This window comes from Ailuropoda melanoleuca, chromosome 2 (assembly GCF_002007445.2).
Source record: "Ailuropoda melanoleuca isolate Jingjing chromosome 2, ASM200744v2, whole genome shotgun sequence".
Classification (NCBI taxonomy): domain Eukaryota; kingdom Metazoa; phylum Chordata; class Mammalia; order Carnivora; family Ursidae; genus Ailuropoda; species Ailuropoda melanoleuca.
Window position 1 is genome coordinate 29854447 of NC_048219.1, and position 26448 is coordinate 29880894.

A 26448-nucleotide genomic window follows, 5' to 3' on the forward strand; every position below is an offset into this window, starting at 1 on the left:
ATTTCGATAACGTGCAAAGGTTAAAAAAGAGAATATCTTCATTTTTTGGAAACACACACTGAAGTATTTAAGGGTGAAGGGGCATCATGTCCATAATTTATTCTCAAACAGTTCAGGAAAAGCAGTAACGAAACAGACAGAAACACATTTATATACACGTGAACATAACACATGCATGCATACATACAAAAATAGAGAATAATAAAGAGAATGTGATAAAATGTTAACATTTAAAGACCCTGGATAAAGGTTATATAGAAATTCCATATTTACAGAAAAGTTGAAAGTGCACTGCAACTTTACCGTAAATCTGGTATTATTTCAAAATTAAAGTAAAAACAATTTAGTCAGATGAATATAGAAAGACACAGAATTCTGAAGCCAGACAGAATCTAAGTAAATTCAGTATTTTACACAGGTATAACCTAATGAATCTAGAGAGGTGGGGGTGCACTTAGAGTGGTTTAAAAAAAAGTTAAATTATACTTAGTATGCTCTACTTAAGAACCCCATTACAGTTGTTAAAATAAATAATCTGGCTTCTAAATACTTGTATGTTTTTGTCTCAGATTACTAAATAAGGATACATGTTCTTTGTAGAAAAATACAGAAAACATGAATAGCAAAAAATAAAACCCACCATTAATTCCATCATTTAAAAATTAATCCCACTGACATTTTAATAACTATTTTTCCAGTAAAAGCTATTTCTTTACAGATTTCATTTTCTTAGAAATGCACAAATGTGGAACTAACCACCTCCATAGGCCCCCATCACTCTCTCTCAGATAAAGACAGTATTAATGTAGTATTTCTTCTCCTATCTGATTTAAAAAGCTGATGCAGAAAGCAATAATTATAAAACTGTGTTAATGGAGCAATGTTGTGTATGCTACTGAAATTAAGTTGATATTAATCTGAACTACACTGCTACAAATTCAGGCATTAATTATAATCCACAGGGCAACTGCTAAGAAAATAACTTAAAAATATATATAGTAAAAGAAAAAAGGGAATTAAAATGGTATATGCAACAATATTTACTTAATACAAAAGACAGGAGTAATGGAGGGCTAGAGGAACAAAAAAGCATAAGACATAGAAAACAAATAGCAAAATGGCAGAAGTAAATTTTGTCTTATCAACTAAGTTATAATTATCAATAATATGTTAAATATAAATGGACCAAACACTCCAATGAAAATGGTAGAGATCTACAGAATAAATTTTAAAAAATGAGCCAATGAGGAGCTCTTGGGTGGCTTGGTTGGTTGAGCATCCAACCCTTGATTTTAGCTCAGGTCATGATCTCAGGGTTGTGAGATTGAGCCTCCTGTTGGGCTCTGCACTGAGTGTGGAGCCTGCTTGGGATTCTCTCTCTCTCTCCCTCTGCCCTGCCCCCACCCCCATCCCCCACTCGTTTGCATGTGCACACACTCTCTCTCTAAAAAAAAGATAAAATTTAAAAATTTAAAAATAAAATAAAAAACGATCCAACTATATGATATCTACAACAGATGCACTTCAGATTCAAAGACACAAAGAAGTTGAAATAAAACGATGGAAAAGATATATCATGTACACACATGAAAGAGCTGGAGTGGCTATACTAGTATCAGACTAGAGTTAAGACAAAATACTACTAAAGATAAAAAGGGATTATTTCATAATGATAAAAAAAGGTCGAAAGAGCAGGAAGATAAAATAAAAGAATGGAAAAAGACATACCATGAAAAGAGTAACCAAAAGAGAGCTGTAGTGGCTGGCTACACTAATATCAGAAAAAAATAGATATCATGTGAAATATGTTACTGAAGACAAGGAATTTTTTTATGATAAAGGGTTAATCTATCAGGAAGACATAACAATTATAAAAATGTAGGCATCTAACAAAAGAGACTCAAAGTAAAGGGAGCAAAAAGTGACAGAATTTAAGAGAGAATACATACTTCAACAAGAATAGCTGGAGACTTCGACACCTCACTTTCAGGAATAGAACAAGATAAAAGATGAACAAGGATATGGAAGAGTTAAATAATACTACAAACTAAATCTAAAAGACATTTATAGAATATTCCACTCAATCACAGCAGAATATACATTCTTAAGTGCACACAGAACACTCTTCAGGATAGAGCACGTAAGGTGCCGAAACAAGCCTCAAAATATGTCAAAGGATTAAATCATACAAAGTGTGTTCTCTGACCACAATGGAATGAAATTAGAAATCAACGGCAATGGAAATTTGGGAAATCTAAAAACATGTGAAAATTAAACGAGATACTTCTAAATAACCAATGGGTCAAAAAAAAAAAAAAAACCAAGGGAAATTAGAAAGGGCTGTGGGATGAATGAAAATTAAAATATAACAAAACTTATGATGCAATGATGAGAGGAAAATTTTTTTTTAAAAAGAAGAAAGATCTCGGGGGCGCCTGGGTGGCACAGCGGTTAAGCGTCTGCCTTCGGCTCAGGGCGTGATCCTGGCGTTATGGCATCGAGCCCCACATCAGGCTCCTCTGCTGTGAGCCTGCTTCTTCCTCTCCCACTCCCCCTGCTTGTGTTCCCTCTCTCGCTGGCTGTCTCTATCTCTGTCAAATAAATAAATAAAATCTTTAAAAAAAAAAAAAAAGAAGAAAGATCTCAAATCAATAACCTGATCATGAACCTTAGGGAACCAGAAAAAGAACTAAACCCAAGGAAACAGAAGCAAAGAAATAATAAGGATTAGAGTGGAAATAAATAAAAGAATAGAAAAAATAGAGACAATAAAACCAAGTTGGTTCTTTGAAAAATCAACAAAAAGGAGAAATTTTTATGGGGCGCCTGGGAGGCGCAGTCATTGAGCGTCTGCCTTCGGCTCAGGGCGTGATACCAGAGATCTGGCATCGAGCCCCACATCAGGCTTCTCCGTTAGGAGCCTGCTTCTTCCTCTCCCACTCCCCCTGCTTGCGTTCCCCCTCTCACTGGCTGTCTCTCTCTGTTAAATAAATAAATAAAAAATCTTAAAAAAAAATTTTTTTTTAGCCAGACTGACCAAGAAAGAAAGAAGGTTCAAATTACTAAAATCAGGAACAAAAGAGAATATCAACACTGATCTTACAGAGATAAAAACAACTGTAAAGAATACTATTGATGATTATATGCCAACAAACCAGATAATCTAGATGAAATGGATATATTCCTAGAAGGACATAAACCACCAAAACTGACTCAAGAAGAAACAAAACCTGAAAAGACCTATAACCAAGAAAATGGAGTGCTTTGTAATCAAAAGCTTCCCACAAAGAAAAGCCCAGGGCCAGATGCCATTACAGATCAATTGTATCAAACTCTTAAAGAAGAATTAACACCAATCCTTCACACTCTCCCCCACCCCCCAAAAAAAGAAAGAAAGAAAAGGAGGGAATGCTTACCAATTTATTTTAGGAGGGCATTATTATTCTGATATTAAAACCAGACAAAGATACTTCACATTGATGGATGCTTGATGAATAAACCAAATGTGGTATATACATGCAATAGTATACTCAGTCTTTAAAAAGAAGGAAATTCTCATACATGCTACAACAACATGCATGAACCTTGAAGACATCAGTGCTAAGTGAAATAAGCCAGTCACAAAAGGACAAATACTGTATTTCCATGTATATGAGGTAACTAGAGCAGTCATATTCATAGAGACAGAAAACAGAATGGTGGTTGCCAAGGGCTGAAGGCAGGGGGGAATATGAAGTTACTGTTTACTGAGTATAGAGTTTCAGTTTGGGAAGATGAAAAAATTCTGGAGATGGATGGTGTGATGGTCGTAAAACAATGGAATGTACTTACTGCCACAGAACTATACTTGGAAATGGTTAAAATGGTAAATTTATGTTAGGTATATTTTATCACAGTTTAAAAAATGGACAAAGATATCACAGAAAAAAACAAACAAAAAACTATGGACAGACCAATATCCCTATGAATACAGATACAAAAATCCTTCATAACAAACTAACAAACCAAATCCAGCAGTATATAGAAAGGATTACACACGTGAGCAAGTATGATTTATCCCAGGCATGCAAGGTTCATTTAGCACACAAAAATCAATCAATATACTACACAACAGGATAAAAGACAAAAAACACATGATCATCTCAACAGATCCAGAAAAATATTCACAAAATCCAACATCTTTTCATGATTAAAAAAAAAAATAGCAACAAAATGGGAATTTCCTCAACCTGATAAAAGGCATCTAGGAAAGTCTATAATTAACATCATACTTAATTGTGAAAGACTGAATGCTTTCCTCTAAAGTCAAGAAAAATAAGTATGTCTGTTCTCACAGCTTCCGTTCAACACTGTACTGGAGTATCTGGCCAGAGCACTTAGGCAAGAGAAGAAATAAAAAGCCTTCGTTCATATTGTAAAGGAAGAAGAAAGCTATTTACATTCACTGATGACACAATCTTGTATACAGAAAATTCTAAGGAATACGCCAAAAAATAAAACCACCCTACCAGAAGCAATAAATGAATTCAGCAAGGTTGCAGGTGCAGAACACAATACCAATATGTAATAATCAATTGTATTTCTAATAATGAACCAATAATGAACAATCCTAAAATAAAATTAAGATAACTCCATTTACAATAACATCAAAAAGGATAAAATACTTAGGAAGTACAAGACTCATATACTGAAAACACAACACCACAGCAAAGAAATTAAAGAAGACCTAAATAAACAGAAAGACATCCCATGTTCATGGATTGGAGGTTAATATTTTTAAGGTGGCAGTAACTCCCAAATTAAGTCTATAGATTCAAAACAATGAGTATCAAAATTCCAGCTGGCTTCTTCTATTTTTTTTAAAGATTTTATTTATTTGTCAGAGAGAGAGCAAGCAAGCAGAAGTGGCAGGCAGAGGGAGAAGGAAGCTCCCCGATGAGCAGGGAGCCTGATGCAGAAGGTGATCTCAGGACCCTGAAGTCATGACCTGAGCTAAAGGCAGGTGCTTAACTGACTGAGCCACCCAGGCGCCCCTCCAGCTGGCTTCTTTGCAAAAACTGACAAGCGAACTCTAAAACTCACACAGAAATGCAAAAAGCCCTGAACAGCCAAAGTAATCTTGAAAAAGAAGAATAAAGTTTGAGGATCTCTACTTCTCACTTTTAAAATGTACTAGTTATAGTAATCAAGACAATCTGGTACCGGTACATATCAATGGAAGTGAACTGAGATTTCAAAAATACAAAACCCTTATATTTGTGGTCAATTGATTTTCAACAAGGGTGATAATACAATTTGATTAATCTTTGACAAAGGCATAAAAGCAATTCAATGAAGGTTAGCCTTTTCAACAAGTGGTGCTGAGTCAACTGAATATACACAAGCAAAAGAATGAAACTTGACCCCTACTTCATACACAAATTAACTCAAAATGTAACACAGGAATAAATCTACAGGACCGTGGATTATTTCTTAAATAGGATAATTATTAGATAGGCAATTATTTCTTAGATAGGACACCAAAAACACAATGTCAAAAGAAAAAATATATAAATGTTGAATTTTGAATTTCATCAAACTAAAAGCATCAAAGGGCATCATAAGGAAAGTAAAAAGACAATCACAGAATGGGAGAAAATGTTTGCAAATTTCATATCTGATAAAAGATTTTTATCTAAAAAAGAGCTCTTATTAAGTAAAATCTTTAAAAACAAACAAATAAATAAATAAGAACTCTTACAACTCAATAACAAAAAAGACAAACACCTCAATAAAAAATGGGCAAACGGGAGCTGGGTGGCTCAGTCGGTTAAGCATCCGACTCTTGATCTCAGCTCAGGTCTCAGTCTCAGGGTGGTGAGTTCGAGCCCCACGCTGGGCTCCACGCTGGACATGCAGCCTACCAAAAACAAAAATCAAAAAACGACCTGAATGGACATTTCTCCAAAGAAGATATACAAGTGGCCAATAATTAGCACATGAAAAGATGTTCAGTATTACTGGTCCTCGGGGATAAGCAAATCAAACCCTCAAAAACGCCACCTTCACATACATTAGAATGACTAAAATTAAAAAGATAAATAAGTATTGGTGAGGATGTAGGGAAATTGGAACCCTAATACATAAAATGGTGCACTTTGCAAAACCATTTGTCAATTCCTCAAAAGTTAATCATAGTTACCACAGGACACAGCAACTGTACTCATTGACATATTTACCAGATGTACCCTAGAGAGATGAAACATACGTCCACACAAGAACTTGTACATGAATATGCACAGCAGGACTGGTGATAGTAAATCAAAAAGTGGTAAAAACCCAAATGTCATCAAAACTAATGAATGAATAAATGTGGTATAGCCATGCAATGGAATACTTTTAGCCCTAAAGATAGACAAAATACTGATAGATACTACAACATGACGGATATTCAAAAACATTACAATAAATAGAAGCCAGACCGAAAGGCCACATACTGTATGATTCTGCTTATATAAATGTCTAGAATAGGCAAATCCACCCACTTAGAAAGTAGCCTAGTGGTTGCCAGAGGATGGGAGGAGGGAGAAAAGGAGAGGCTGTTATTGGACATAAGGTTTCTTTTGGGGGCAATTAAAATATTCTAAAAGAGTAGTGATGGTTGCACAACTCTGTGAATGCATACTTTAAAAGGGTGAACTTTATCGTATGTGAATTGTATCTCAATAAGGCTGTTATTTTAAAAAGCTGATTAACAAGAAGGAGTTCAATGATTATAGTCACTAAACATGAATAAGTATATAAATACATCTAAGAATTTCAAAACACAGAGTTGTACCAAATGATCTATAATACAAATGATACATATGCCCATTTGAGAGTTTTAAAACAGCAATTTAAAAAATAATATACTTGAGATCTAAGAGGCAAAAAATTTCATGTTGCCTCCTAAGCAGTTAACATTCTTGATCTTGGTAAAGAAAAAAAAAAAAAGAGGCCACACATGGTGTAGAGCAGGGAATGAACGATACAGAGCAGCATTACATTCTGAGGAGGCTGCTGCCAACACACAGAGATAGGGAATCACGAGAGAGGAGGAAATAGTGACATGAACCCATTTTCAGGTTGGTTTAATATTTTGAGTCATTGCTTTGAGTAGAGCCTGTCCTTGGCAAAAAGTACCTATTGAGCAAGAGAACACACGCAAAGCAGCTCAGAATTGTCCCATTGCAAAATAGCTCCCAAGGGAAATACGGTATTGGGCTTTTAATAAGAACAAAGGAATATACTATACTAGTTTCTCATTAGATGCCAAATCCAAATGATACCCAAGTAACCATTAATGATTACTGGTTCTAAACTGATTAGAAATGCATTTATCAAAAACTTGCTAGGTTGCAGCCAAGGTGCTCAGCACTGGAGACACAGATTAAGACACAATTCTTGTCTTTAAAGAGCAGGACAATGTGAATGCAGAGCGGGGAGGGGGGCATCCAAGCTAGTCTGCGGATGCTGTGCACGCATCTGCAGTGGAAGGGGTGTGTACACAGCTGAAGAAGTTTACGGAGACCAGTATTCCAGACAGAGGCTTATGGAGAGTACGATTTCAAAACCAGTACTAGTTCTCAAGCGTATTAATAAAACTTCAGTATTCAGCCTTTTTAACCACTTGAAGCAATGTCCTTATTATGATATTCCATCAATTTCACTTAAAATTTTAAAATACTTAATTTTAAAAGATGTTTTACAACACTTACATAAATTCAGCATTTGTTAGAGATGCACAATTCTGTTACTAAGGCAACAGAGAAATGAGCTTGCAAACAAGTCCTGACTGTCACTTTTAATCTGAAAACAATTTTTTTTAAAGATTTTATTTATTCATTTGACAGAAAGAGAGAGACAGCCAGCAAGAGAGGGAACACAAGCAGGGGGAGTGGGAGAGGAAGAAGCAGGCTCCCAGTGGAAGAGCCTGACGTGGAGCTCAATCCCAGAACTCCGGGATCACGCCCTGAGCCGAAGGCAGATGCCCAACAACCAAGCCACCCAGGCGACCCTAACCTGAAAATTTTCTAATAACACTGAATCGTGTGTATTTGTTTAGTCACCTGAGAAAAATAATAGATGAGTTAATGTTGTTAAATTATGGTTTCTAAATAGGCCAGTTAGGACTAAAATCAAAACAATTAACATTGTTGGAGACATAATTTAGGCTATTTCCTAAATAATCTTACTTATGCCCCAAAATACAAATGAAAATATAAACAAAGCCACTGTCACTCCCGTAATACTTCATAGTGCTATAAACCTGCTAGGAATTCAAATAGTTGTGATTATAATTTCACCTATTGGCAAACTATTCAGAATAAGGCTTACTATCTACTACTTACTTACTTAAAAGGGCAACTTAATACTCAGTACTAAGTATTTCCAACTTAGAGAGTTGGAAGTTAGACATTTTTTCATGGAGTTGGCAAATGCTGTCACTATATAGTGTAAATCTACGTTCACAGTTTAGCGAAAATCTTTAGATTGAACAAGTAGGTTATTTTAACAAAAATATTTTTCCTTTTATATTTACAATTAGGTATGTTCATATATGTCCCTACCCATATCCAGAAACTTGACAATTTGAAAAGGGCAGATAAACCAATGTAATATAGGCACTACCGTAATTGGTGGCAGAGTATACAGGACAATATAATTTACTTAACCCTTGCAAATGAGCTTTAAAATAGCATTGCACAAGCTTTTAAGTTAATAATGGAGTTTAATATTTTAGAAAACTACCTTCCAGTTTTAAAAAAGTCTTGAATTCAACAAGGATGTATTATTAAAATTTAAGCCTTCTTTGTTCAAAGAAGCAAAACCTACTGAAGCAGGCACAGCCTGTTAGTTTAGAGATAACCTCCTATCTGCCCAATGACTCAACAAATACAGATAGAGAAAATTATTCAACTTAAAGGAGAGGAGACTGGCAACGTTGCATCAAGTTTCCCTTAATACTAAATTCAATACTGAGCTATTTTACTAGCCAACAATGTACTCAAAAGAGTGTCTACATTTTTGATTAATGTATAGAAAAATAAAGATGCCAAATTGTTTTCTCCACGATTTCTAAAAATAGTTTATCTAAAATAAACAAATCGCATCGTACATGTCAAGTATTTAAGGAAAAACATGAAAACATGAACATTTGATTCCAAGTCATGAATTTATTTTTTTTTAAGATTTTATTTTATTTATGAGAGAGAGAGAGAGTGAGCGGAGGGGCAGAAGGAGAAGCAGACTCCCCACTGAGCAGAGGGCGATGCAGGCCTCCATCCCAGAACCCTGAGATCATGACCTGAGCGAAAGGCAGACGCTTAACCAACTGAGCCACCCAGGTGCCCTTCCAAGTCATGAATTTATAACATTCACTAAATCTTGAGATTATCAGTCTTATTAAATATTTTTCAAAGTAATTCGGAGACAGTGATGTGCAGATCTGATATTCCTTCTGTTACTTCAGACTAGAGAAAATGATTCCTAAAATATTGAACGTTTCTTGGAAAAAGAGATGATGGACAAGCGTGCAGGCAGTCCCCATGTTACTAATACACTGTGTCTCAAGCCTGTTTCCAAATTATTTTTCTTGGAATTCATGTTCATTCTGTTATAAGTAGCAGAGAATTTCCAAACTTTTCTACAAAAGCTGACATTTCTCACGGTCCCTTTCTTTTAATAGCTCTTAGTGGTTATTCATATATTTACATTATATAGAAACAAGGTTTTCACAAGAAGTTGTCATCTTATATTGTTGAACCTTGAACAACACAGGTTTGAACTGAATGGGTCCACCTATACATGGATTTCTTTGATAAATACTGTAAGTACTGTCAATGTGTTTTCTCTTCCTTATGATTTGAAATAACATCTCCTCCCTAAGCTTATTGAACTGTGAAAATATAGTATATAACACATATAATATGCAAAATAGGTGTTAATCAACTCTTTTAAGTTATTAGTTAAGGTCAACAGGCTATTAGGAGTGAAGTTTTGGGGGAGTCAATAGTTACGTGTGGATTTTCAACTGTGCAGGTGGTGTTTCTCAACCCTATCTTCATTATCATTCCTTCAAAGAGTTTTTTCAACACTCTTCCCCCTATCATCCCATCTATGTTAATTAAATACTGAAGAATAAAATTGTGCTGGGTAGGGTGGAGATTTGGAGCAAACCACTATAATAGCTAAGATTTTTTTCACCCCTCAAGAGGTAATTTTTGTCTCCTTTGGAGTGCTACTAGCCCTTTTGAGAATGCATAGTCTAATGGTTTTATTTTTTATTTTTATTTTTTTAAGATTTATTTATTTATCAGAGAGAGAGAGAATGTGTGCGCAAGTGGGAGGAGGGGCAGAGGAAAAGAATCTCAAGCAGACTCCCCATCGAGCCTGGAGTCCGACGCGGGGCTCAATCTCATAACCCTGAGATCATGACCTGAGCAGAAACCAAGAGTCGGACACTTAACTGACTGAGCCACCCAGGCACCTTTAGTCTAATGATTTTAAATACCATCTCTAAGCTGAAGGCTCCTACAGTTTAGCTCCAGTATAGACATCTTCCCTAGACTCCAGGCATCCATCCAACTCCCTCTTTGACACCTCCAATAGGGTATTTAATAAGCATCTTAAATTAATATGTCCAATAACAAAGTGGATCCTTCCCACAAGGTCCTGTCATCTTCCTATTCAGAACCCTCCAGGCTTGCCTTCCTCATTCTGACAAAAAGGCATGATCACAGCTGCCTCTGAGGCCCTCGTGAGGACCTGCCCTCTCTCTTTCAGCTCTGACTTCATCTCCTGCTCTTCCCCTCCTTCCTAAGCTCCAGCCATACTGGCCTGCCTGCTGCTCCTTGAGCCTGCCAGCCATACTCCCCACCAGGGCCTTTGCATTATGTGGTCCCTGTGCTTAGCAGGGGTTGGCAAAGCACCGTCCACACTCTCGTTTTGTAAATAAAGTTTTATCAGAACATAGACCCCCCCCACTCGTTCATGTCATCCATGGCTGCTTTGGCAGTACAACAGCAGAGCCGGGTAGCTGCAAGAGAGATTCTATGGCCTGCAGAGCGTAAAATATTTACTATCTGGCCCTTTACAGAACAAGTTTGCCGAGCTCTGACTTGGGAGTGCTTTCCCCTCAGACAACCATGCAGCTTGCTCCCTCACCCCCTTCAGGTCTTTGCTCAAGTATGACCTTCTCAGTGAAGCTTTCCCTAAATAACTGATTTTTAAGAGCAGCCCTGCCGTACCCAACCCCAGTCGAGCACTCGCCCCTCCATTCCCTGCTTTATTTTTCTTTATAGTACATATCAGCTGACATTCCATGCTTTACTTAGTTATCCTGTTTGTTGTCTGCCTCCCCAAACCTAGAATATAAGCTTCACCAGGGAAGAATTTTTGTTTTGTTTGTTGCATTATCTCCAATAGTCCCTGATACAGAGTAGGCTCAATGAAATTTGGTGAATGGATGGATGTTAAGCACCTAATAAATCCTTATGAAATAAAAAAGAAGGGGAAGGGATTGTAGGCACAGAGAACTGTGTGTGTGAGGGTCTGCCACCAAAGGGAGAGTGTGGCATGATTAAAGTGCCCTCCTCTATTTCCAAACATCAGTCACTGAGGTGTGTTAAGCTTTATCTACTTACAGGTCTGGCGACCCAGTTAGATCGTGTTACTCGATAACAGGAGCTACATCCTGTCTCCATCCTACTTCCAATGTCTAAGCGTTTATCTGATACCTAATTCTCTTCTACAGCCCCAGAAAATTCCAGAGCCTCTGCTTAAAGATGTCCAGTGACCAGGAGCTTATAACATTTTGAGACTACATTCTTAGGCAAGACTTGGTATCTCCATACTTCAGTTTCTTCTATAAAATGAAAATGCTAACCTACAGATCCAAGATCCCTTCTGGCTCTAAAAATACTAAAATTCTATAAAAGTCAGAATAAAGATGATTGAAAGTACAGCCACACTAAAGGGGAACAAATTATGTCATGGAAGAACTTAATACTTTTCTTCAGTTTTCCTTATTACCTTAAAATATAATGATAAAACTTCCTTGTGTATTTTTCAATTATAAAATCTTTTAAATAAAATCTTTTAAAAATACAATAAGAGAATTGGGCTGTTTTTTAAAATGTCAGTCTCGAAAGGCTAAAATGATATAAAGACTATTCTAGAATTGACATTAAAGGGACATAATCACTAAATGCAATGCATAATCTTTGATTCAATCCTGGGTTATATTTTAAAATGTCTATAAAGGATACTTTTGGGACAAGTGGGGAAATCTAAATATGAACTAAATAATGGAGAATATTAATATATCATTGTTAAATTCGCTTGCTGAGATAATGGTATTGTGGTCTGTAGGAGAGCGTCTTTGCCCTTAGGGGAGCCCTACTGAAGTATTTAGGAGTCAAGTGTCATGATGTTTATAACATATCGTCAAGAGCTTCAGGGGGAAAAAAGTGTACGTGTGTGTGTGTGTGTGTGTGTGTGCGCGTGCGCAGTTCTGTATGGGTCTGTGCTTTGAGAGAGAGAGGAGAGAGCTAAAGCAAATGTGATAAAATGTTTGCAAATGTTGAATCAAAGTGAAGGGTACACAAGTGTTCATTGTACTACTGTTTCTGTAGGTTGGAAATTGTTCAAGATGAAAACTTGGGAGAAATACAGCTAATATACAAGTCAAATTACATCCACATTAGATTTGTAGCTGACCACAGAACATGTACCTTTTCTAACACTTTATTAAGTACTCTTACCTAATACTCCCCACTCTGGCAGAATCTCCTGGGATAGCTGGAGGCTCTGCTGGGGATAAGCTATTCTGAAAAAGCAACCCAACTGATTCTGACCTGGTGCTGGCCATCCTTACCCACCATTCAAAACCACTGCAACAGGCTGTAAACTCCTTAAAAGCAGGAACTGTGTTTCAGCTACCAGAGGCCAGACTAGAGCCAAAGGCATTCAACAAATATTTGTTCAGTGTTCAACAAATGGTTCCCATACTACTGTTTCTTTCCTCCTCCTACTTCCCCTCTACACGTCTTTTTTTTTCTTTTTTTCCACACTGGGGTGAGAAAAGAGGGGTAAAAAACGAACAACATCTTAATAGCTTTCTTGCAAAATAAACTTGTTTAGATGAATAAAAACATCATTATTATTATAGTGATAAATGAAACAAATAAACAGGACAAACTGAAACAAAAACTAACAATAAAAATCAGTTTTCTGTTTTAATTCTACTGACAGCAGGTTTTCCCTTTCTTCTCCAAAAATGACAATCTCTGCAATAATCTTCTCCTTACTGAAGCAGAGCTCAACAAAGCCATGTAACAAAACTCTCTAAAAACAGACTGGCGAGCAGTCCTACCTAAGGCTAAAAAAAGGTTTGTTTCTTATAGCAGCCATCATGTTTCTCCCTGTGTGCAGTATTTTTCTGTGTGAGCTATAGAACAATTTATAAAGCACAGGGAGTGGTAGTGAGTACCAAAGTTCAAATTTCATGTGTTGTGTCCAACACGGTGCCCATTTTAATGACTGGCAACAGTTCAGAGAAAGTTCCTTTCCACAAATGGTGAAACAAGGTAAATACCACAACAGAAATCTGCTCTAGGACGACTACCAAAATGTTGCTATTGCCTTCAAGCTACAGAGAAGGTTATTTTAGGCAAGATTAGCTTTCAGAGGCTACGTGATACGCTTGAATGAAGGAAAATGTGTTCCAGAATGGTGATGCAAACTCCATATTTTCCATATCAGATTCTTTCATTTAATTTCTCATCTCCTATGTCAAGTGTTACCCTGAACTTCATGGGAAATGCAGAAGATCAGACCCTGTCCTCAAAAGACCCACAGTTCAGTTTGGGTGACAAGTATATGAATAATTCCAAGGTGACAGATAAATGCCGCGGCAGAGGACTGTAAGTCTCTATTCAAAGTCAAGGAGGGACTTCTAACTCAGAAGAGCCGAAGAATAAATGGAGGAAAAATAATGGAAGGTATCAAGCCCTACTAGCAAGCCGTTAGCAAACCTGATCGACAGTGCATGTGGTATGGTAGTATGTGGTGTGCCCCGGGACTGGCCGGACTGAAGTAAGGACGGTGTTCGTTACCTATCTCTGTCAACCGGAAGACTGTGTGAAATCTACTTTGTAAAGGAAGAATCAAATGCAGGGATCATGTGGATGTCACATAAGCAGCACTGTGGACTAACTTCCATAGTCCAATACGGCAAGAGAAGGGGAAAGAGGAACAAGGAGGACATGCTGGGTAGGAAAAAAAGGCATGTGCATAGGCAAGGAGTCATTAAAAAAACAAAAACAAAAACAAACACCTGGCATATTTTAAAGCTGATTTTTTTAAGTTATTCTCTAAGAGTTAATCAGTATACACTATGTTTTATTTCCGTATTCATGAAACGATATCATCTAAGGCAAGGTTATGTTTTTAGCATATTAATACCTTTCCAAGTTATCATTCGAAATGTTTAATTCCAAACCTACAAGTGTATAATACATCCCAGTTGATATTTATAATAAACATTGTATTCAATACACAGAGAAAAAAATTTTAAGGAAGTAAAAGATACACACTTAAGACAAATTAGGCGGTATACCATTTCAAGAGATTTGAATACTGACTATTAAGCTTTTTTTTTTTTTTAAGATTTTATTTATTTATGTGAGAGACAGCCAGCGAGAGAGGGAACACAGCAGGGGAGTGGGAGAGGAAGAAGCAGGCTTCCCAGCGGAGGAGCCTGATGTGGGACTCGATCCCGGAATACCGGGATCACGCCCCGAGCCGACGGCAGACGCTTACCGATTGCGCTACCCAGGCGCCCCTAAGCTTATTTTTAAGTACCCAACGCATGGGTGCAACTGTGGGTAGACTCAGAAGTTCACTAATCCTTGTCAGCTGCACAAGGATGCTAAGGAGACAGACGCACACCTTCACAAGTGGCAGCACTTGCTCAGCCTTCCCTTCCTCAACCTTTACCACCTTCTATAAACATCAGTAACCACGGATATTAGAAAATGCTGAATGAGAAAGCAAGATAAAAAGTTTGAGGGGGAAAAATGGATCAAATGTCAACTTTGCCCACTGAACCCAAACTAATATCTAACAGAGGAAATGGTAGTAATTCAAATACAGTAAGTTTATGGGGAAGGATGTATTAAAGATGATCTGCAGTCAGACTTTCTCATGTCACAAAGCCTGGCAAAGAACACAAAACACACCTCGAGAGGTGGAAGGCTAGGATCTCTTCCTGACTTTGCTAATGATCCAGGGTCAAGGTCCTCATCCCTAAACTGACAAGATTTTTAACACCACACGATCCCTGTGGTCCCTTCCAGCTCTGAACAAATCTCCCATTTTAATCCTTAAATTTACAATTTTCTGTTGCTTGGAATAGGGAGAGGGAAAGGCAGGAAATAGTCTCAGTTCTACAGATAATTTTTTTTGTTTTATAAAGTGTATCTTGCTGAGTATTCTTTTTTTTTTTTTTTAAAGATTTTATTTATTTATTCGACAGAGAGAGAGACAGCCAGAGAGAGAGGGAACACAAGCCAGGAGGAGTGGGAGAGGAAGAAGCAGGCTCATATCGGAGGAGCCTGATGTGGGTCGATCCCAGATCGCTGGGATCACGCCCTGAGCTGAAGGCAGACGCTTAACCGCTGTGCCACCCAGGCGCCCCTTGCTGAGTATTCTTGATACTCGTCTCCCATATCATAATATGAACTGGGTGAATCCCTGGTAATTCTGCATTGATCCTCATCTTTGATCTCCACTTAACAAATGCTTGGAATTTCTCTACCATGGATATGTTTTATATTCTAACCATAAACACGTCAAAGTAATGAATAGCAAACAGGACCCGCTTGATGTTCTCTACAGATGTCAGTATATCTGTACACATAACATGAAACAATTATTTTTATGGTACAAATTTTATATCTTTATATCTTTATATATATATATATATATATATAAATTTTTTTTGGCCTGGCATAATTTCAACACTGCCAACAGTACCAACTGCTCAATAGACAACTGCCATTTTCTCAAAAACAAACATTATGTACAAACCAATGAAATATAGGATGATCTGTGCTAGTATAATTCACCAAAACATTTCAAACGAAGCAAATACCATGAAGAGTAAATCTTACAAAATGAAAACTTAGTAATATTTTTAAAGTATTATTTAGCAAAGACAGTCCACTCCAGCATAAAACTGACCACAAAAACCAAAACACTAATAATAAACTAAGGATTCCTTATGTTACTAATCCCAGACAAGTTTTCATTACAGGGTTACTGCTATTTCTATCATCGTAAGTCTTTCTAAAACCAACCACATTGCTCCTGCTTTAAAATAGCTTCTTTTGTATTACTGACAATTACAAGGGATGTTTAGCCTGAAATCAGACCAGTTCCTAGAGTAATTTCTCGTTTCTGAGAAAAACATACACATTCATGATTTCAGGACAAAAAGTAATAGCATTTGACTGAAATAATTAGTGCCATTCTTAGAGGAGACACTAGTTGAGAGAAACATCAACTACTAATATTAAAAATCCAACAAGTAAATAAATACAAATTCGGTACATTCCATGGCACTAAAGAAGTATCACTTGAGAAAAATACCACTTGGTTTCCTGGCAATGGACACTACAAATCAAATTACATCACAAAAAAATTCTTGAGGCACTATTCAAATGCTTTTGATAGATGTCAGCTCTTTCATATTTAACCCGCAACTCTTCAAGGCCTCTAGTTTCTGAATTAGAACATCACAATTTATTACACTTAGAGCACAAGAAATCTACCAGCCTTGAAACTATAATAGAGAGAGGACTATGTGTGATTGGTTCACCACTACATTCCCAACACTTAGCTCAGTTCCTAGCACACAATCGGTGCTCAATAAAAACTTACTGAAAGAATGGCTATATTGTTTAATGGGCTAATAACCACTCTGTTGCTCTAACAGTTTTAGTTTAATATCTATTTTTTACCATTGGAATTTGAACTGTATCATTATTTCATATAAATACAGAGTTTTTATTCTGAGAACTCTTTAATGATTTTCCATTTAATAAGAATGTCAGAAATAGCCATCCCACCCTCATAAAAATGTGCAAAAAGACATGAGAGAGTACTGTACATTATATATAAATGACAGAAAAAGTCAAGTGAGTGGAGTGCTTCTTGGAAACAACGGATGAGATTGGGTCTGGAGCCTACCAAGAGCCCAGCAGTCCTGAGCAACACTGCTTAGGTCACAGGAAACAGAGGTGACAAGGGAAGGCTGTGCTGGCCAGATGTGCACTTCTAACCCATACCTTTGGCAAAGCAAAACAAAAACCCCTCTGCTCTAAAGACAGCTGTCTTCAAAATATAGTCACAGACCTTTGAGGGTCTTTAAAAGCTGGCAGGTAATCCAAAGGCCAATTAAAACACACTGGAGTCATCCAAAAGAATATCCTGAAACCAATTAACAAGGCAAAATGCTCTAAGATACTCGAGGGCAGGGGAGAGCATGCAGAAAAGCAGCACAGGAAAAGCAACTAAATAGAAACTCCATTAAAGCTTAACCTCTGACTCAAATTTGAAAAGTCCCACTGAATCACATCTTCCAGGCCACAGTTTTCTTATAACTAGAAATAAATGGAAACTATCTAATAAGTAGATAATCAAATATGAATTCTAGATTAAAAGAAAATTGTTCCCAGTGATATGCTAGGAAGCAGTACCCTTTTTTATCTATTTCGAATAGATGAAACACAAATTAAATCATTTTAATATTTAATTTTCCTCGATAGTTTTATTTTTTTTTAAAGATTTTTTTTTTTTAATTTATTTGACAGAGATAGAGACAGCCAGCTAGAGAGGGAACACAAGCAGGGGGAGGGGGAGAGGAAGGAAGCAGGCTCATAGCAGAAGACCCTGATGTGGGGCTCGATCCCAGAACGCCGGGATCACGCCCTGAGCCGAAGGCAGACGCTTAACCGCTGTGCCACCCAGGCGCCCCCCTCAATAGTTTTAAAATAATTTTGGAGTCTAGGCAAAATTTTCCTAAGACTCATGAAATACTTTAGTCTTTTTTCTTAAAAAGATACTTTCATTTTAATGAACACCATAGTTTTGTTGGTCTTTTAAAATAAAGTTTATATACTTTTTAGAAGCTCATTAAAAATGAAAAAATAGAAACAGAATCACCTGTGGTCCCATCACCCAAAAATAATAGTATTAATACTTCAGCACTAGCTTACTTTAAAAATAAAGTGTGTATATTTTCTGAGAGGCCTCATAGCTTTCAATTTCTCAAAGAAGTCAATGAATGAACAACAACAACAAAATAACCACAGGTGTAGTCCAAGACCTCCGTTTTATAGATGGGAAAACTGAGACTCAGGGAGGCAAACTGACTTGCCCAATGATAAAGTTAGCAGGCACAGAACCCTGAACAAAATGTACCACCTCCCCAACTACTGGTGCAATGCTCTTGCAAAATGTCATTTAACTTTTTATTTCATTTAAAATTTTCTTTCCATCCATTCATTCAGTTGTCTGTCTATCCAATCAAATACTGTGAGCCGAGGTGCCAGAGTCACGAGGATAAAAAGAGTCCCATTCTTCAAGCCTAATGGGAAGACAGATACATATAAGGGAAACACATCTTTTTAATATGATCACCACTTTACTTTCACCTTAAGAAGGTACGGCACTGGAGCTCACCCTGAAGAATGAATTGGCGGTTAGCCAGGCAGATGGAAACTGGGGCTTGGGAGTGAGAGTGGGCCAAGGGATGGCCCCTGAACTGCAAGGGAGAGCATGGAACTGGAAGTCAGGAGATAAAACCAGATGGATAAGTATGGAGACCTTGAAAGATAAGTTTGGGTTTTACCTACAGAAAATGAGTAAGCACCAAACATTTTTGAGCAAGATTATCCTGTGATTAGAATCTGCATTGTAGAGAGATCATTTTGGTGCCAGTGAATGGCATAGGGAAAAGGTAAGAAAGGAACACGAACAAAGCCAGAGTAGTAACAGTGGGGATAAACAGAAGGGGCAGGAGAGATATTTACGTCAGAATTAAAAGGCTACTCAATAAGAAAAGAAAACAAAGAATACAGAATAAATTAAACGATTGCAAGATGAAATTGCCATTTGCAGTGCAGAATACCTTCATCTGTTCTAAGATCTGAAATATATTTTAAATTGTTACCCAAATGCTTCACTGTAGATTTCCAACTACAGGTTTCAGAAAGCAATTCAATTTTCCACCAAAACTGACAATACAGGGGTGAGAAATAAAAAGGGGAAAAAAGAAAAAAATTTAAAAAAATGCTGACCTGTTTTATAAAAAGCTAAATTCTAAAAGCAAACAAAGCAAAAACTGAAAAATCTTGGCAACAGAATGTCTGACCAGTAAGTCTTTCTGAAAAAGATTTTAATTTCAGAAATCATTTTGGAAACCTACTGATAAAGAATGTACCATGTTGTTTACTAAGATTTTTTTTAAATAAAATATCCCTAACATAAACACCTTAAACTTAAAGCATCTCAAATAGTATCAACTGAATTTCATAACACAAATAACTGGTTGAGATACCACAGGAAAGCAAACTGGGAGTTGGAACAAGGAATCTCATCTTTAGAAGTGAGAAGACTTCGAGGTGGGAGAGGTGGGGGGGGCGGGAGGTCTGTAAGAGGAAAATCAAATCTTCAACTCAGTCCTGGGAAAAGATTCCACAGACCTCTGCATTGTGGCTGAAGCATTTCAACTTCTGGAAAGGTTATCAGAATAAAATTTTGACTTAATTGTGTTTAGCTCTTCTCTTCAGAACAAACAAAAATAAACCAAATCTACGGTTATATGTTTCATTAACAGGCTTAAAGTTAACTGGTAAAACTAGTAGATTCCACTTCCCTTACACGCACGAATAAAAAACAGAAGCCACCAATGATGGAAGCCAGGTTTCCCATTGTTAGATAGAGAAGTGAACTCATAAACCTATCATAAAAACGAAAAGGGAACAAAATACTTTGCCAAAAACTCACCCTACAGATGATCAACCATAAACAATAAATGATGCCTCCTACTGATATGCTAACAAATAATGTTCATAAATCGTGACTAAAAAAAAGTTCCAATACTAAAAACACTAAAAATTCCTATAATAATGAGAATAAGAATTACAAACCTAAAAAGAAACTAAAACTCCCCAGAAGGAAGGTGAGATAAAACATTTACTTTTTTTTTTTTTTAAAGATTTTATTTATTTATTTGACAGAGATAGAGACAGCCAGCGAGAGAGGGAACACAAGCAGGGGGAGTGGGAGAGGAAGAAGCAGGCTNAGGCTCATAGCAGAGGAGCCTGATGTGGCTCGATCCCACAACGCTGGGATCACGCCCTGAGCCGAAGGCAGACGCTTAACCGCTGTGCCACCCAGGCGCCCCAAAACATTTACTCTTTTGAAAACAAAGCACAACTTTCTTAGCAGTGCCTGAGCAATCCAGAATCCTTAGACGGAAACGCCCGTTGGGTCTGAACTTCCCAAGCACCTGAAGCTTACCTCTTCAGGCGCCCAACCTTCTTCTTTCATTCTCTTGTTTCAGAACTAAAACCCGGCTAGACTGTACCACACTCCTGACCCTTCTTAAACAGAGCGTACTGGAACCTCTTCCTGGGTGCGGCATCACTAAAGCCAGCTCTCCTCCGGGTCGTGAAGCACACAGAGCTGTTTCATAGGGCCCCATACACACCGGCTGGCCTGCTTTGCTTGGGTCCGCTCTCAAGGTTTTCCTGTCCCCTCCCTTACCACTGAGCTGCTGCTTGTCACTTCTCACTACTGTCAAACGTGCTTTCTCAATGCTCATCACCTCGTGTCCAGACTGCTACAAAACCCTTCTAATCCACCACTTCTAATTTGATAGGAATCCTAAGATTAAAATTTATTTGAACTACAGGAAAAAAAGAACAAGTTAAAACAATACATAAGTGAAACGCATTTAGGCGAATGCACTAAACATGTGCGGGTGTTTTGAAATGGTTCAATCTTATGTATTTACGTGTTTACTTATTTCTCTCTGGTGTCCCAAATAGGAAAAAATTCCTGGAAAACTGAACTCCGGATATAAAAAGTATTATTTGGCTAAATCTTTCTAAATACAATAGCTCTTAATAGAAGTGAAAAATTTTCATCTTCACACTTGGATTCCAATAAAATCAATGTCACGTGATATTTGGCCAGCAAGTACAAAAGTACACCGATGTCTGCTATGTAAGTTGTAAACTGAAGTTGAAATCCTTTCTTCAAATTGTTAAAACATTAAAAAATTTACTTTTCTAATACTGCAACTGGTTTTAAGCTAACGGCATTATGGTGTATAAAACTGTTGTTACCTACTATGATTTCACTAGAACTATACTCGCCAACTTACAAAAGGTACTTCCTTCATGCCAATTACACTCATTCTAACAGTATGTGGCCAGGTAATTACAAGGTAAGAATTCAACTGTTTGATGAACTCATAGGCCTAATTCCCAAAGGACATTCATATACTAGATTATAAAGAAATTCTTGTTGTAAAAATTAGGCTATGCTAATTAATTAACCTTGCAGACTCCCTATTTTTATTTCATCACTTTCAACTGATTTTTTGGAATTATTTTACTTTTTACTTTAAAACCTTAATAATGGATTCTTCTTTCTTTTTTTTTTAATTTATCAAATTGTAGTAAGCCATGATTTGTAAGGTCAGGTATTCAAATCACTAATGACTAACTAAAATTTATTTACTTGATATTTATTCCACACTCAAATGTACTAGGATTATTCTATTTCAGGAAAAAAAGAACATGAATTTTAATATAAACTTTAATGTAAGTACTGATATTAAAATTTTAATTCATTTATAATTACCACATACTATCAAAGGAAAGAAAAAGAGGCAGAAATGAGGTAAGTTAAAGAACTACAAATTAATGTGATTTAGAAATATTAGAGCAAACCAACTCTGGGCCTCTAAAAAAAACAAAAAAGCAATAAAATCTTGGAAATACTTCTGAAAAAATACCTCAAGAAGGAAAGTCCACGTTAAAATGGGAACAAAACAAGAGTTCCCAATATTTGTTAGATCACAGTATTAAATGTCACTTGTAGGAAGATTAATTATCACAGAACTGAACAGCTAAGAAAGGTATTTCTAGCTGTTAACTGAAATATCCTTGCAAAAAAAAAAATCGATTTCAGTGTTTTCTAAAAAATAAGACAATAATGAATAAGTTATATAACTGTTAAATTGTGTAAGATCCCCACAACAGCACCTGACTGATTTCTGATCCCCTGAACTGGATCACACAGCTTAAACGACAGATTCTCCCACCTGTCAAGGACAGAACCAGTAGGCATGCCCTTAGCAGTGGCCAGCAGAGTAAGAAACAGTGAAGAACTCTGAGTGGGGTGTTAAACATCTGGATACGTCATTCAGAGCAGCTGTGAGATTCCATTCTCCTAAATAATAGAACAAACTCTTATCTGCCTGGGACAGGTTTTGAAGTAATGCTATTCAAAATGTAAACTGGATAGCTTCTCAAAGTGCCTTCCAGACACTGAGACCATGAATTACATTTATCCAACAACAGGGGTAACAACCAAACACAATGTGTGCAAAGCAACACCTTCCTTAATTGGAGAATATTGAAAAGGTGGCTTTCTAAGTGGTTTTATATGTTCTGTCAGATATGTGGGTGTTTCAGGGTTTTTTTCCTGTTAGACGACTGGGCTTTTTTATCTTCATTCTTCTTGCTTTTTCTGAATCAGAAGTTAACTGCTTTTATTTTCCAAATTTTAATTTTTAAAACAAATCCTAATTACAGCATGGGCCCAAATTACTAAACTGATTTACCTAACTAACTATATGACCTTGGGAAGTCACTTCTTGTAAATGAGAGGCTTGCACTGAGAGCCACTAGAATGTAACCTTCACTTGACTACTCTACTCCCACCCCCTCAGGGACATGGAAGGCACTGAATGTTTACTACCTGTCCCCAAATGACAAGTATAGTCATTTTTTCTTTTTTTAACATTTATATTTTAATCTGTTTATTCCCAAATGTTTTGAAGAGAACACTAAAACCAAAATCTCCTATGCATTAAAAATAACTTTATGTAATTTAAAATCAGGTACTCGTTTTTTAAGAAATAAAACAGGTGGATTATACAATAGTGGACAAACTTCACCAGGTTTGTTACACTTCCCTTCTCTTCCTCCCCGTAACCCTCTGCTACATCCTGACCCTTCTTCACCTGAAAGGTATAGCGGGGAGGGAGAAAGTGCATAGGCCATGCGGGCAGAAGGCCTGAGTTCTAGTCCCATTTCTGCCATTAACTGGCTCTGTGGGGACAAGTCACTTCCCCTTTGGGCCCTGCCAGGCCGTCTGTTTAAACAAAGGAGCTGAACAAATTACTAATTTCTAAAGCTTTCCACTTTAAAGATCTAATTCTTTAATTCCACCCATCATTCTACTCCTAATGCCATGATTCGGCACTGGCCATCTCATTCCTAGACTTGTTCAGCAGCCTCGAAAGTGTCTTTTTCCTGTTCCTCTTTATTTTTCCTTCTTATCCTAAAATGAATCTGATCCTAAAACCATGAGTAGAGCAGAGTAAAAAGCACACTGTCCTTGAAGTCAAAGAGCTCAGGCTCAAATCCGGACTGCCACCAATGAATCGTATCTCTAAAACGGTGATGTTATGAACTATCTCACTGAAGGCTAGAAGAATGTATAAAGCACCCAATACAGTGCCCGACATGCTGGAGATGCACAATAACAGTCGGCACCCTGGCCTATTTCCCAGGATCAAAAGCCTCAGTTTCCCAATGTCTACAGCAAGGATGACCAACCGGTGAGGTGCTGAGGTGGCAGGCAGGAAATCTGTAGAGTACAGGCAGAAATCGGGTGAAACGTTCTCACCGGGCTCCTGTGTGCCACTGAAGTGCCTGCCTGTAGTCTGTCTGCCCACATGCTTCTGGGTAAAGCAGCCTCAGCCACCAGCCCCTCCTGGGCTCTCAAACTCAAATGGTGCCGTCTCCCCAGGCCAAATCCACAGGTCAAGAGGAAATGAAAACTTGACATAATTCTTCAAAAAGACATATTCTCGGGATTTTACCTGAAACCAAACTCCTCAGCCTGTCATTCACGTGAAAAGAAGCCAGGCCCATTTCTTTGTACTTAAGTCTATAGGCAGTACAGTTAATGTCGGGAGTACCACCGAGCATTATTTAATTTGATTTTTCAATTATAGGCAATGAAAAGTTGTGACAAAAGAAAAAAAGAATACAGGGGCGCCTGGGTAGCGCAGTCGTTAAGCGTCTGGCCTTCAGCTCAGGGCGTGATCCTGGCGTTCTGGGATCGAGCCCCACATCAGGCTTCTCAGCTGGAAGCCTGCTTCTTCCTCTCCCAGTCCCCCTGCTTGTGTTCCCTCTCTCGCTGGCTGTCTCTCTCTGTCAAATAAATAAATAAAATCTTTAAAAAAAAAAAAAAAAGAAAGAAAGAATACAATTTCTCACAAAATGAGGGTACGCTGCATTTCACAGTTATACCAATACCTTCAGAGAAAGCAACGGCTTTCTTGATTGCAAAACTGGGTCAAAACTGGAATAAGCAAGTAGAGGAGTGATGGGGACTTGCAAAGAGAAGCTCATTTCTTAAAGTGACTTTAGTACAGTTCCTTAATTATGTGGGATTGTTGTCCCAAATGAGGAGTAATAACAATCTTTACTTTCCTATGCTAGTCAATGATACAGCCAAGTTACAGGGTAACTGAAGGTAATCAATCAAGTGAAAGTCTGGGACCCTTAAGAAATCTTGTGAAGAAACCTGTTTTTTGGAAGTGCCACCTTCTTTTCCAAGCTACTTCAGACTGACTGCTGCAAAAGCGTGTAACTAAAAGGATGGAACATAATTTAGGAAAAATTCTTTCAGAAGGCTTAACTTAAGAATTACCCAAATTCGTATCTCTATTTAAAAACACAAGCCCACTAATCTGAGCTCTGAGCTCTTCTGGGATCAGGCCAAGCTGTTCTACTTGTCCACCCAAAATGCACTATCCAATCAATATGACCAAAATTCTTGACATGAGCTGCCATTTTTCTGCAAAGCAACGTTTTCACAGGCACTAGTGCTTCTGGTTGATCCTTTTTAAAATTGGTTAAAGTCGGTTTTCTTCCCCATGTTCTTTGCTCACATCCCAAACAGGCCTGATTTTCTCCACCCAGACCTGAGATCTGTGATCAGAGCCATTTGCCTAGATGGCCCTTTCTCCGTAACAGACTCCTCTGCGTCTCCCATGTCTCTCCCACCCTGTTCCCTGTCCCTCTGCACAGCACCCTCAGTATGACTGCAGTCACTTTTCAAAACCTCTAGTTTTCTCTCATTTCTGACCTTGCCAATGACCAGTACTCCCCTTACCTAGACCTGGTCCCAGCTTCATACTCCAATTTCAGGCCTCCTGAGCGCCCGTTCCTGACCTCGCCTCTGACCTCTAACCTCCTTGGTCCAATCCCCACCTGGCCTTATAACCCAGACCTTACTGCAGCTAGCCCCCTCCCCCACCTTGTATGAATTCCTGCCATTCCCGGTCCCTGCCCAGTCCCTCTTCATTTTTAGACCCTGTCCAATCTTCTCTCTTTCTGGTCCTTCACTAAAACCCAAACCCCAGTCCTAACCCCAGCAGTCCTCCCCTGACCTTAGCAAAGGCCACTACTCTGGCTGGCCCATCCCACTTTTTCTCTGACTCTGAATCTGGTGCCTCCCCCACTCCTTCACTGAAGGCCCACGCCACGAAATCGCCGAACCCTAGCCTAGCCTGCTAGTACCCCATTTCTGGCCGCAGATACACAAGTCCTCCCCATCACACACTCCAGGCTAACGCGTCAGTTCTCGCCGCCCATCGCAGATGCTAGCCTTGGACCCTCCACCTCCTCATCGACCCGGCGTGCTTAGCCCAAAGCCCAGGAGACCCCTCCCCACCCTGCGGCGCAGCCCTGCCCCGCGTCCCTAAAGCCCAGTCCGCCCCTCCCCTAGGGGTCCCTCTCCCCACTTGACCCCGGCCCGGTGACCTCCGCCCTCGCCAAGTCAGGGGCTCCATTCTCTCGGTTTCCGAGCCAACCCCCGCCCCACACGCCCTCCGCACTCCCAGCCCAGTGGGGTGTGTTCCCCTGCCCAGGGAATTCCAGCCAGTGACCTCTCCCGAGGGGTCACGGTCGCCCTCCTCACCTCGGCGTCCACCACCTCGTGGTAGGCGGGCGGGGGGTCGAAGCCGCCGCCGCCCCCGGTGCTCCCGCCGCGTGAGGGGCCGCCACCGCCGTCGCCGCCGCCGTCGCCCCGAGAGCCCCCGCCGGGCCCGGG

General features: G+C 38.5%; 1 protein-coding gene across 1 annotated transcript in view; it reads right to left on the minus strand.

Annotated features, from left to right (window-relative positions):
- Nucleotides 1-26448, minus strand: part of USP24 (ubiquitin specific peptidase 24) — a 132950-nt gene that overhangs the window by 105143 nt on the left and 1359 nt on the right. Inside the window, exon 3 of the mRNA XM_034641292.1 lies at nt 26317-26448. Within this exon, the coding sequence (XP_034497183.1) occupies nt 26317-26448 (132 nt within the window). The remainder of the gene's footprint in view (nt 1-26316) is intronic.